The following is a 13,372-nucleotide window of genomic DNA, read 5'->3' as shown; positions in this document are numbered from 1 at the left end:
TGTTGAACACAGTAAGCACGCGTTACCTGCTAACATCACCATGTTTACCTAAAACAACCACAGAACCAAAGTACAGCCTCTCGGCTGCTGGCATGGCTCTGGACTCTTCTAGTTAAAGCGTTTTATCAAACCTGATGCAATTATAGCGCGCAGTAGGATGACTAGCCAGTAGTGCGTCCTCCATTCTACAAGAACTATAAACTACACATTAGTGCAGAGGGGCATGCATAAAAATGTATTAGTAACTTTAGTCCCAGTCTTTTCGGTGTCTTACAGGAGTTCTTGTTTAAAGATAGCTGACAGACTAAACCTGGACAGTGCAGCATATTTTGGATCTTTTGTAGTTAAGTTCTGTTTAGTGTCGTCAAGTTGTTCAGTAAGTCTTGAAAGGTGTGTGTGTTTGTCTCGTGGTTTGTTGAGCTGCTTGATTCAGAAGGCACCTTCTCTGCACAGCAGTGAGTCATAAAAGCTCTTCAGGGAGTGCTGGTTGAATCATAAATGTGAGTCTGACTGGGATTAAAGTTATTAATACTGTCGATAATGACGGGTGACGAAGTGATGAGGGCTTTGTATTTGTCAGGTTTGGGATTGAACTCTAAAAAATGAAAGACAAATTCAATTTCACACTTTTATTTACACACTTTTCCAAAAACACAATGATAAAGTTTTAACATTGCCGAAATGTAAGTGTTTAACTGTACAATAATAAATATACAATCAAGGCCAGATTGACAAATTCAAAAGCCGCAGTACAACAACTTTATTACACAAAATGTCAGAAGTTTCAATCTAATTCACTGAAAAAGTGAGAAATGCCACTGATTTGTTCAATGAACAAACCTGCATTAAGAATATACAAAAGTTGGAAAAAACAAGAAACGTTTTCCAATTGTTGAAAGAAGCCCTGTTGCAATAACAAGTCGAGGCAAGAGTCTGTGTAATAATTGTAAAACCAGCAGAGGCTGCAAAACACCAAATTCTGTCCGACAGGATCTTAAGCATTTCCCTCAAAATGAAACATCGCAAAAGAGCAACACAAAGTCATTTTAACTCTACAATTTCTTTGGTAAATTAGCTGTATGTTTCATGGAAACCTTAAAAAAAGAGAATCCAGAATAGCAATTGGTTTCTGAAGAAACATTTCTATGGGTTTCATTCAAACTAACAACGTACAGTTTGTCACTTCACAACAGAACTCATCTCAGGTCTCCAAACCTCAGCACAGACCCGACGGTATTTAGTCTTATTAACAATATGACAATATGTCACATACAGCACTTGCACTTGTCTGTTTAAAATAAAACGCAAACTCATGGTTACAACAGGTAATGGCCAGTAACTATGCCGTAAGACCACTAAGCCCCTACACATTATCTGTAAATACAGATTAATCACATTATTTTTTTATTTTTGTTATTTAGGAAGAGTTACTGGTTAAGTTTAAAGGAAGGCATTGACTCTGTGTCTGTAGGACTCGCAGTGCTCATCCTGAAAAAGATGTACAGACAGTCAGACTTTTGTTTTATTTTGCACCTTCTTCAGTCTGTGGTTTGTTTTAGATGATAAAGGTTCTCAGTATGTTCGTCTCCTTCAGTGTGACAGCCTTCAGTGACAGGGGTCAAAGGGGTATTTGGCGACGCCTCCGTGAAGCTCCACCTCGGTCTCGGACCAGGCGACGATGTCTCCCCTGAGGTGGCTGCCGCAGGAGGCCAGACCGTAGATGTCACTGGCGCTCAGGACGTGCGACCACATGTGCAGGTCCGACATCTCGCCCACAAACGACTGAGTGGCGTCGAATCGGCCTCCCAGAGTGTCCTGAGGAGGAGAGGCACAAGAAGGGTAAAAATCGTACTGTTTGACCCTTTGCTGTGGCTTTCATGAGCTCAGGGACACATTCGAAAGTAGTCCGAAGCTGGTGAAACACTTCTGGTAGAAAATGTAAGATAATAAAACAGTTAAACTGTAAAACACGAGCGTTGCTCAGGTCAAGTGATGTTTGGAGTAATGTTTGTATGAAGAAGCTCATGGCAGACGAACATTAAATCCTCAAAAAAAACCAATAGAAAAGGCTTTTCAAATGACAATTAATATGCTCAGCATGTGCACAGATTCAGGGACCTAATAGAGGAAAGAACCTGAAAATGACCCATTATTACTGGGTTTTAAATTCTTGCTCTTTCTGGCACATTCTGTACTTTTCATATACTGTAAAAAAAAAAAATCTTCCTGCACTAGCATGGAGTGACTCTCTTCGTCTTTACCTGCTCCTGTCCCAGGACGAAGACCCCCCCGGGTTTGATGGGGTGCCAGGGAGCGAGATCGACCCCGGACCCCCTCTGCACTCCGTCCTGGTAGGCCTCCCACTGTCCATCCCGGGTGGACCAGGTCACACACACATGGTGCCACTTCCCATCGCCCAGAGACAGCGGCAATGTCGCTGCCTGCGGAGTGGAGGGTGATAACTATTATAAACATGTCCTGGGATAACGTCTTCTGAATACAGAGATGCAGTTTGTTTATAGACAGCATGAACATGTCAGTCAGTGGTTTGTCTTTTCACTAAGTGAGCGGTAGAAGTATAGAAGCCAGCCAAACTGTATTTATTTTTATTTTATTTGTTTTTTTTTTGTGTATATTGTCTGTGTTTGTGTGTATTTTTATTCATTGCTCTTATTTTATTTTATCTTATTTTTTTTCTAAAATAATTATTTTGTATCTATCTTATTTCCTATATCTCACAAGTATTTGTACATTTGTTCATATTGTGTGCACTTTTTTTGGTTTTTCTCTTTCTCTATGCTGCTGTCACGAGTAAATTTCCCCCACTGTGGTGTTAATAAAGTTCAATCTAAATCTATCTAATCTAATATTTCTTTAAACAGGCCAGGCCGCATGCCAGGCTGTTAAACTGTTTCACTGCCCTCTTGTGGTTGGGTGTGGTAAAGAGTATACCTGTAACCACACTCAACTGTGATGTCACCGTGTCCTACAGTGGCGCCTGTACAACAGCAGCCAGGTGAGAAGTCAGATCGCTGCAGTCAGCACATTTTCGGGAGGAGTTTAGCTCCTCTTTAAGGTATGTGTTACCCACGTTACCCACAATGCAACTCAACTGCTCTAAATTCAGCCAGAGATTCGTTTAGCTGCGAGCGTCAGGCAGGATGAGGAGGGGCCATTTCTCTCAAACACCACTCATACATATGTTTTACAATTTATTTTCACACTATTAGCCTTCAGCCCCGACCAACACTAATTATAGTGACATCGCATGAACAATAATAAGATCTCATGTAGATGTAGTTTTTTAACACTCCGTCAAGACCTGTAAACAGACTTTGATGCTTAAAATCATTGGAGTTGCATTTTGAATATTTATGGTTCCTAAATATTCACTACTGAGTCCTAAATAGTCATATTTAATAATGATATTATAAATATACAATTAAATTTAACACCAAAGCTAAAAAATTAATAGAGCCTTCCTTTACTGACCTTTAATTGAATTTTTAGACCAATGCTTTATTTATTCATTTTTTATGAAATCATTGGGATTTACGTTTGTTTTTTCTGTTAAATTTGTATCTATTTATGATTTAATTTTCTTATATCTATTTCAATTTATATAATTTTAAGTATTTAATTTAACTACTCCAATCTATGCCAGTAACTTAAATTTTCCTCTATTATTTTTGTTTAAAAAAAAAAAAATCATAATTGGTTGATGCGTAGATGTGACATCCTGTTATTCAGACTCCAAGCACCACCCTACTGAGAGGAGAAACGCGCCATTGTTATTCGTTCTCCCTCACCTTGTCGTCAATCAGCAGTTCGGTGGGGTTGTTCCCCCACTCGAGGAGCACCAGTTCATTGGCCTGTCCCGGTGCAGAGTAGGAAAAAGGAGTTCCCAGTCCAGGCCCCACGCCCGCCTTCAACCAAAGGCACAAAGTCATAGCGAAGATCTCCTGCAGCAGAGTCCTCTTCAGCCGCCCGTACATGTAGTTGGTCCTAATGGGGAAGCTGATCTGGAAGGCGTCGGGACCCTTTAATATTTTCCTACTGGAACCTGTTTGAGGAAACATAACATCGTTCACTTCTGGGTCAATTTAATACCAGTTCTGCTGGGGGAGACTAACAGCATATCACATGAACGTCCTCAGCAGAAAGAGTTTGCTGATTTTGTTTTATGTGTTAAAAATGTCATTTTTCAGAGCGGATTTAAGGACTTCTGGTAAAAGTTAAAGTTCAAGGCTTAGTCTCGACACTGGAAACAGCAGCTAAGAAAACAATCTCACCGTAACCTTTTAGTAAGTGTTCTGGAGTTTTGGATTCGGAGATTGTTTTGTCAACGGATGTTTCAAAAATGCTCTCTGTATTTCCCGTTTTAGATAAAAACTTAGAAGATAAAGACAGAAAGAAAGAATGGCTGCAAAAATAGATGATTACCAATGAAAAACACATACAATTTTAAAATCTGCCAAAAAAAGAAAACATTCAGGAATTTTTAGGCATTTTGCAATTTTAGTAGCCGGTGTCTCGATCTCTTCCATACACTCGCACTTAACTACTCTGGTTCATGAACGGGAAGCTGACAGATCAGCTGTGATTACTGTTGTGATGTGTACCTGTGAGCTGCAGCTGATTGAGCATGGTTTCCAGTTTATTTGAGTGGAAACCAGTTCGCGGCCCCGGTGCTCTGTATCCCGTGTGTGGAAGGTAACTTTGACTGTCTGCTTCATTGCTGTTGTGATCACCATCATCGTCATCGTTGTGGTCGTCGTCGTGATGATCTGTGTGGTTGCCGCTGTCACCGTGACCAACGTCGCGTCCATCATCATCATTGTCATCGTCGTCATCTTTGTGGTCATTTGAGTGTTCGTCACCATGGTGGTGCTCGTCGTCGTCGTGATGGTCTTCGTCGTCTCTGTGACTGCTGTCATCGTCGTGGTGGTCCAGGCCGCTGAGGGCGGCGGTGCGATGGTGCAGCTGCTGCTCCAGAGTGGTGATCTTCCTCTGCAGCAGCTCCTTCAGAGAGCTGGAGAACGTGATGGATGTGTTCCTCTTCTGCAGAGGAACGTGAAAACACACGGGTGAAGTCTTGACAACAGAGCAGTTCCTGTCATTTCAAACAAAGGTATCATATTGGACACATTTTGGCACAACCTTGAGTAACCTGAAGGAACCGTGTAACGTGTGTTGGTGTGTCATCAGCTTCAGAGAGAACTTGTGTATCTTTAATTCCCTCCTCTTTGCCTGCTATGTACATTTTCTACTTTTATCTTGTATTGTCAAACACAGCAGCCAGTTGTGCCTCTCTCACATTCACTGTCTTCCTGTATCTGTCTCTGCTTCGCTTCCTCTCAGGTAATCCAGGCTTTGTCCGGGTGTGTGCCCTGATTACAAGTCTGTCAAGGGAGATCCCAGTAATTACTGCTGATCTTAGAACCCCCCCACCCCCCACCCCTCCCACCCCCACACACACGCGCGCGCACGCACGCACGCACGCACACACACACACACACACACACACACACACACACACACACTCTCACACACTCTCCACAGCTCCTGACATCTGTCCATGATCATGAACCAGGGAAGAAAGACGCCTCAAAATAACAGATAAATGCACCTAGAAAAGTCCAAAACAGACTGTAAAACATCCAAATATCCACCAGAAAGCTAAATCTGCGCAGCCAAACCACTGTAACCTTGTGCCAGAGTATTTCATCTGTGACATCCACCTCTGAGCCGGCTGCTGTTCCCAGGAGCCCACCGAGGGACATCAGAGTGACTCTTTTGCCAAGGGAGTGAGTGGCTTTATGCGATTAAGTAATTCATTGTTCTTTGTCTGAAGTACTTAGTGGACAAACTACTTTGGGATTTGATTATTCGATAAACAGTCTGGTGACGACAGCAATTAACTAGGAAAAGCCATACATGGGCACACAGTACATCACAAGCCTCCATCTGACTCTTTCTAAATTCATTGTGTTTACTTTCACACACTTCATCCTGAATGCACCATTTATGTCTTTCTTTCTTTCTTTCTATAGTTTTGCATTATTTCAGCACAAAGTTGATAAAGTTCTCTCTGCCTCTTGCAGCTCACCTGCAGGTTGTCCAGTCTCTCCTTCAGCGCTTGCAGCATCCTCTCCATCTGCTCGGGTGATGATGTGATGTCCCCTGGTGTCACATGTTTATCCTTCCCGTGGCTGTTGCTGCTGTGCCCTCCATCAGATCGTTGCCCCCCCACAGAGGGGTAGTGCGGTGAGTCCGGTATGAGGTTGCTGTTTCCATGGTGACCCTGCTGGTTGCTATAGTGCCCATTGTCAGTGTATGTGTGATGACTGGCCGCTACCGCATGATGTGAGTACGGGTCTGTGCCGTGGTGCTCGTTGTGAGGTGACACCCCCCGTCCGATTCCCTCACACAGGACGAGCTTGGCCGTCAGTTCCCTGATGGTCTCTCTCTGGTCCAGGATGGTCTCTTTCTGTTGGACCAGGCTTTCCCTAAGGTGGAGGATGGTGGCTTTGGCCTCCTCGCTCGCCCCCCACCAGCCAGCGGGAGGTGGACTTTGATGGCCTGGTCCACTAGGCCCTGCTGCCCCTGCTGGCCCTGCTGGCCCTGCTGCCCCTGCGCCTGGACCTGCCGGAGGGAAGCAGGATGGGTCTGCGTCCATGGGAATAGGTGTACATACAAAGCGTGGGTGGGCTCCATAGTCGTAGTGAGACCCTGAACTGGCAGACACAGGGCAGAAGGGGAATGAAAGTACAGAAAACACAACGGGAACGAGGAACAGCTGTCGAGACTGAGAGTTCCTCATGATCTCCATCCACAGTTCAGCCAGAAAGACTAAGAAGCTTGGCTTCACTTCAGAATGTGTGATGCCAACTGAGGTAAAGCTTGAATTGCTGCTGTAAAGGAGGCATCAAGGAGCGAGATTACAAAGATCCCCATCCACAAAGTATCCACATATCATCTGTGAAATAGTTTTTCTGTGTATTTTGTGTTGTCTGCCTTCCTCCCTGAAGAATGGAAGGAACCTGCAAAACAAAATATTGGATATTAGACAAAGGACTTTTAATCGCATCCATAAAGGTTGGACACAATATTGATTGACTATTGATATGAGTGCCTGCACTATAAAGCAGTTATTTTTGTTGCAACTCCATTAGAAAGGTCTCGTCGAAGTTTTATTTCTGGTTTTGTTCATTTGACCAAGCTGATCGAGGTTCTTGGTCTTCAGCAGGATGCGACGATGGCTGAACGCCTCGCTGTGACGTCTTTAGCCGCGGTTAGCTGCAGTGTGACCGACTGGTAACGTTGCGCGACAGAGGCATGTGCCGAAGCAATCAGAGCCTGTCCAGACATGGATTAGTCCAAATCCCAGGTGTGACATCCTGACCTGAGCTGCCAACGAGATGTTTGATGGGACCTTCAGTGTGAGTTCCCGGCCTCAGGACAGTGTCTTAAAGATACCCTTATTTATTTTTGGAGCATCCCATTAATTAGATGGGTTTGGTGATTAATTAAGTCTTTGATCTGGAGGATGATGTTAAAACAGTATAGAGGACCAGCAGTGAAGCACTGATCCATTAATGGATATCTAAACATTAATGTGAGTCCATGTGGTTGCTTGTTTTTCTTTCTCATGTATGTGCATCATAAAGAGAAGCTGACCTCTCTGTAACTCTAACATGTCCTTTATTATTCAGGGTCGGCATTTTGAAATGGCACACACGTGATATGGCAGCTAAACCTCACTGACCACCTGTTGCTCGCGGTGACCAGCCTCTCCAATGGGTGTGTGTGTGCATGTGTGTTGTGTATGTTAATACTTTATACATGAATCACTGTAATTTATCAATAATGACACAAAGACAAAACATGCAGTGTGTTGTATGACGAAGAGCATGTCTGCCTTCATTTAATTTTCCACAAATGCAAAAAAAAATTAAAATAGAGGCATAACTCCTTAATTTTAAATGGAGAATCATCTTTGCAATATGTTGTTGTTTATTTTCTCCAGAGGACTCCACCTTTGTCTCAGACATGTTCTGTGTTCCTGTTGTGATTTGCGGGGCTTAGAGGAGAGACAGATGGTCGACGCACAGGACCGTGTCACACCCAATCTCCACCGTTTAGCCCGAGCTTGATTAACACACAAAGGTCAATCAATTAACCTAATTGAAAACAGTTGTTGTGGTAATTTAGTCAGAGATAAGTGGGCTTGTGTGTGTGTGTGTGTGTGTGTGTGTGTGTAATCTACGGTGTACACGGGGGTCATGCACCATCCCAGCAACATATGGTCAAGGGGGATATTTAAGCAGTGTGATTAGTCTCAAATTAAAAACTGACAACTCGAGTTACACCTGCAATTCAAGAAACTGTTGATTGGGACGTAATAAAGTGCTCTCCATTTGTAAACAGAGTCTTTGTAGTTAGAATAGATGCTGTTAACACTGTAATAATCCCAGTAAATTAAATGATCAGTGTCAGCATCGATATTTCCGCTGTGGAGTTCTTGTTGTCTCAACATAAATTAGTTTAACTAGTTTAAGAGTACATCATCTAGCTGTATGTTTAGTGACATCCCTTCAGTTTGTTGTGTACTTTAAATTTATTAAAAAAAAGATAATGCCAGATTAATCAATACTTGTTTAAAAAAAAAAAAAAAAAAAAAAAAAAGTTGTATTCCTCTAATTTCTTTTAAAACAGCCACGTTTAACATTCTGCTCGAAATTATGTTAAAAAAAATTCCCAAGAGGTTTTTAATTTTATCCACCACAACAACATCGTTATCATGGCCACCAACAGCATAAGAACGGTGAGCTAACGTATACATTTTCTGATTTGTTTGTCCTTTTTCCTTCAAACTTGAGCCCAACAAACCCAGCCACCTCTTTCTTAAGCAACATCTTTTAAGGAAATTATATTCATATCCCAATAACATGTTTTTTTTTAAAAATTGCATTTTCAGTGATATTGGTACTTATAAATGGCAGGATCCATCACACCCAAATTAATTTTCATGCATTTTAAGCGTCATATTCCCTCTAAATCAGATTTAAAGGTTAAGTAAAGTTACAGGCAACCAAAACATTACAAATAGGTTTGTGCCCAACATGGCACAGTGTAACTGTTTTCTTTTGCAGATTGATGCATTTTATTCCATATATTAATCAATTACTGAACATATTTTTTTTTTAATTAGGATGATTAAAAGCTTGACATTATCTGCATCATACTGGTTAAAGGGTAAACAGATCAGCACTATGGTTGTTGACCTCTTGGTTACACCTCATTGAAATTATTGATAGACACACATCTCATGTATAAAACCAATCCACAACAAAAGTCATCCCAGGGCACTTCACATTTTAGAGTTCAACAGAACTTTACAACATTATAGAGAGGAACCTAATAATTCAACAACTCCCACATGAGTGAGAGCTGAAAGAAATAACTCCCTTTTAACAGGAAGTAATCTCTGACTGTTGGAAGAAAGAACTCCCAGATATAAATACAATTTCCATATATATCAATGGTAATAGCCCTCTTATAAAGTTCAAATTGGAGTCCTTACCTTCGAGCTTGTGTTTCGCCACTGTGAGCTCATCAGTTAGCCCACCTCCTCACCCACTGATCAGATTGAGAGATTTACTCCAGAGAGCTCAACTCTTTCTATCCCTCCTTCATTGTCTCTACCTCTCTTTTCTCTCCTCCTTCCCTTCCCTCCCTCCTCTTTGGTGATTTTTTTTTTTTCTTGAAAGGCCACACCTCTTTCCCTGTCACACTTTTTGGCATCTTCCTTTCTCTACCATCTTTACTTTTACCCCGACACTGATCTCAGAGATGTATCCTTAATACAATCCAATGCTCTGACAAACTATCAAAACATTTTTCTTTTAAAAGTTTGACTTCCAGTTCACAAATCCTATCTAACAGGACACAAACATTGGCACCTTACCTCCTCCAGCACACAGCTCACCTAGATCTCAGCAAGGGAGTAATTGGCCTGATTAATTCCTCTTCTGACTGACAGCCAGGGAGGCAGCAGCCACACAGCAGATGGCTGCTCTTAGGTCGAAGAAAATCACACACTAACAATAGAGCCAGCATGTTGATTAAAGGACAGACACTTGTACTTACATTAACATAAACAACAGGTTCAGACACAGTGGCATATGTCGGGCATGGATGCTCCTTGTCGAGTCTTTGAGTGCCTGTTTAATGCCTGAATTAACAAAGCAAAAACTAAAACCCTTAACATGAAAGCTCCATTTTATTTTCAAATTAGTGACTATTGATATTACATTTTTTTTAATTTTATTTCCATTTCTTTAGAAATTCAAAACTCCTGACAGTTTCATGGTTCATTTTGTAACAAAACATTCAATGAAAATGGAGGTTGTAATCCATCCAGAGCAGTCAGGTGGAAATAAAGCTAAAATACAATTACGGCTTTGTGATTGTTCGCCTCCGCCAACAACTTGCAGTTTACATCCATGTCTGTACAGACTCATATGATTTATGTAGCGGAGATGTTGAAGGAATTCAGCCAAAAAAGCTGATTCTGATTACCATTATTTTGTAACCATGACAGTAGACGATACTTCCACTATGGATGCTTCACACACATCTTCAACCCGACAGTTTAAAGTTTGATCCCCAAGATTAGTGTCATGAATTCAGTATTTCACCAAATCTGTAATATGGTGACAATCTGCCTTTCTGCTCCTGAGTGATGGCACTGGATTAGGGCCAGAAAAATGTGCTGCGAATGGGCTTTGTGAGGTCATGCAGACCTTTGACCTTTAACCCACAAATCTAATCAGTTCATCCTTGGCTCCAAGTGAACATTTATGCAAAATTTGAATAACCCCCTCAGGCGTTCCTCGATATCTCGGTCTCAAGCATTGGACAGACAACCATTTAATTTGACCCCTGTTGGAGGATTACAGGTGCTTGGACAAAGTTCATGCCCTGGCTCTGTGACTTTTACTCTGTCTGTTTCATCATGGAAAACAATGTCTGAACAGGATGTAAAAGCTGACAAAAGTCTGCAAAGCCACCTTCTGAACAATTACTTAATGTCTACAGTATTTATAGTATTTATAAAAATTCTTAAATCCTTTTTTTTATGTTTTATAACAACATGGGATGGGATTTCAAAGAGCATAAAACTCACTTTCAAATGATTCAAGTGACTGAAATATTCAGTGATTATCAGTACACACACACACACACACACACACACACACACACACACACACACACACACACACACACACACTATGGTCACAATGTCACACTAGTTTCACCTCACATCACATCATTAATAGTGTAAAAACAATCATGTCATCCACACAGATGCTGCCTTATTACTTGATCACAGTTATTTCAACATTCTCAAAACTCCCTGAGTTAGAACTCAGAAAAAGGGAAAATGCCTTTTATGGCTTTTATACGGACTCACCAAAGTTGTGCACATCCAGGAAAGCTCATGTTTCTCATATTCTTTTTATTTCATGGTGCACTGTTGTTTTCTGTTATGATTTTGACAGATTTTGAGACCACGAGTTTTGTTCTTGTGTACAGTGTGTTTAATGTGACACATTGGGACCTAGGCCAAAATGGAGTAAAGATCAGCTTTGTGATAAAAGACACAGACAAAGACACACGTCAAACAAAGCACCGTGTGATGGCATGAAAATAGTTGGAAGATGTGTGGATGACTCATCTTTATTGTTTAATAGGTCAGTGCAGGCCGAGCTCTGCCTATCAATCTCCTTAGCACGTGTGAATTAGGCCCTGAGGAAGTGAGCAGACACAAACAGCTTTACGGCTCAGGTCCAAGGACAGGAGACCACAGACGCGCCAATGTTCCCCTCAACACTCAATCAAGTGACCTCGAACCCCCCGAGCACGCTCATCTGCTGTGGCCTGCAAACTGGAGGCTGATGAGAAGTTACAGATAATGGTTTATCTTTCAAGCATAGAGATGTACTCAGACAACCTGTTCCTTAATAAAGACACTTTGACCTAGTTCTTTGATGCAGGTTTGTTCTGGGAATAATTCAATCTGTGTTAGTGCTAGAGATTGTGCAGACAGGCTATGAGCTGCAGTGATGAGATAAGGGGAATACACCTCAGTGGAAAATGCTTCATATGGACACTTTGCTGAAAGTCTCAATGTCTTCATTCAAATTTGGCTGAATTTCTTTATACACGTTTATCAATGTGTGTTCAGGATTTTTTTAATTTCCTGCCTACCTATTTTGGTCTTCAAGACACAGTTTGACTGTGGTAGTGCAGTTTATCTCTAGTCTGCACTTGTTGCACCACACTGTGCTTATGGTTCAGCCTCGTGCAGAGGGAAGTGCTGCAGGAAGTGATGTCATACTGTCGCCACCTAATGGGAAGTACCTGCAACTGCAATACAAAAGAGCTTCCATCAGACACCTGAGTTTCTTTATATCCCTCGAAAAATAAGTGGTATCATATATGTAATTCAGAGTTTAATTGGCCCTTCAGAGCCATTAAAATAACTTCATAATGTGCAGTTGTAAAGCAGTGGCTCTTTATTTTAGTGTTTCTATTTCATGAGAATAAAATAATACACTTTCTTCCTGTACAATTATAACAGCTCTAGTTAGTATTTCAGAGATTTTACTAAATAGATTGGATATTCAAACCGTGCAATACAGTCATGAAATGTTCCTGAATAGTTACTAGGCGACACAGGCTAACAAGTTAATATTAAAGCAACTCTGTGAAAATCATCCTTTGTGATTAATATGTTTAATTATTTTCTTACAGTGTCTTATTTTAAATTGATTTTTACTTTAAGATGCATTCATCGGTTTGTATTTTACAGTGAAACAAATGACAAGAGATATTATAAATTTTTGCAGCTATATGGAGCTTTTTAGTCTCTTATAACTTATTTTTTGAGTTTGTCTATGATTGATTTGCTGTATGTTGCCATATGATTGAGACTTGGTGCTCTATTTAAACCTGTGTCCAACAGCAGAGACAAGCGTTGGTTACCTATGTAGCAACAAACATCAGCAAAAACAAGATTAATGACTAGCTGGTGATGCAACGAAGTGTTTTTCTCGGGAGTTGGTGGAGTTTAAAAAAGCTATGAGGAAATTGGTCACTGGACTTACATTTACCAGATTATCAAGACTCTTCGGTGATGAAAACATCTCACGTAACAATAATGTTGGACCATATGAAATCTTGCAACCAAATGGTGCATAACTGACTGCAGCATTGGTCACCGAATTAATATCTTTTCAAGTTCCAAAGTTCTCAGGGTCCTATGTTCCCCAATCCAACCCTAACTCTAACCCTAAACCACAAT

The 13,372-nt window shown here is 41.1% G+C and overlaps 1 protein-coding gene across 1 annotated transcript; it reads right to left on the bottom strand.

The window, feature by feature from the left end:
- Window positions 1–1,439: 1,439 nt before the first annotated feature.
- LOC138192044 (neuronal pentraxin-2) lies at window positions 1,440–6,904 on the bottom strand. Its single transcript, XM_069139217.1, has 5 exons — window positions 6,110–6,904; window positions 4,623–5,061; window positions 3,810–4,063; window positions 2,262–2,441; window positions 1,440–1,815 (listed from the first exon to the last, which is right to left on the bottom strand). The coding sequence occupies exons 1-5, from the start codon at window positions 6,830–6,832 to the stop codon at window positions 1,606–1,608; spliced, it is 1,806 nt and encodes a 601-aa protein (XP_068995318.1). The 5' UTR covers window positions 6,833–6,904; the 3' UTR covers window positions 1,440–1,605.
- Between the last annotated feature and the right edge of the window lie 6,468 nt (window positions 6,905–13,372).

Source organism: Embiotoca jacksoni, unplaced genomic scaffold, assembly GCF_022577435.1.
Source record: "Embiotoca jacksoni isolate LCO1_2020_lvr unplaced genomic scaffold, fEmbJac1.0.p SCAF_11, whole genome shotgun sequence".
Taxonomy (NCBI): Eukaryota; Metazoa; Chordata; class Actinopteri; family Embiotocidae; genus Embiotoca; species Embiotoca jacksoni.
This window is presented reverse-complemented; position numbering and strand designations above follow the sequence as displayed.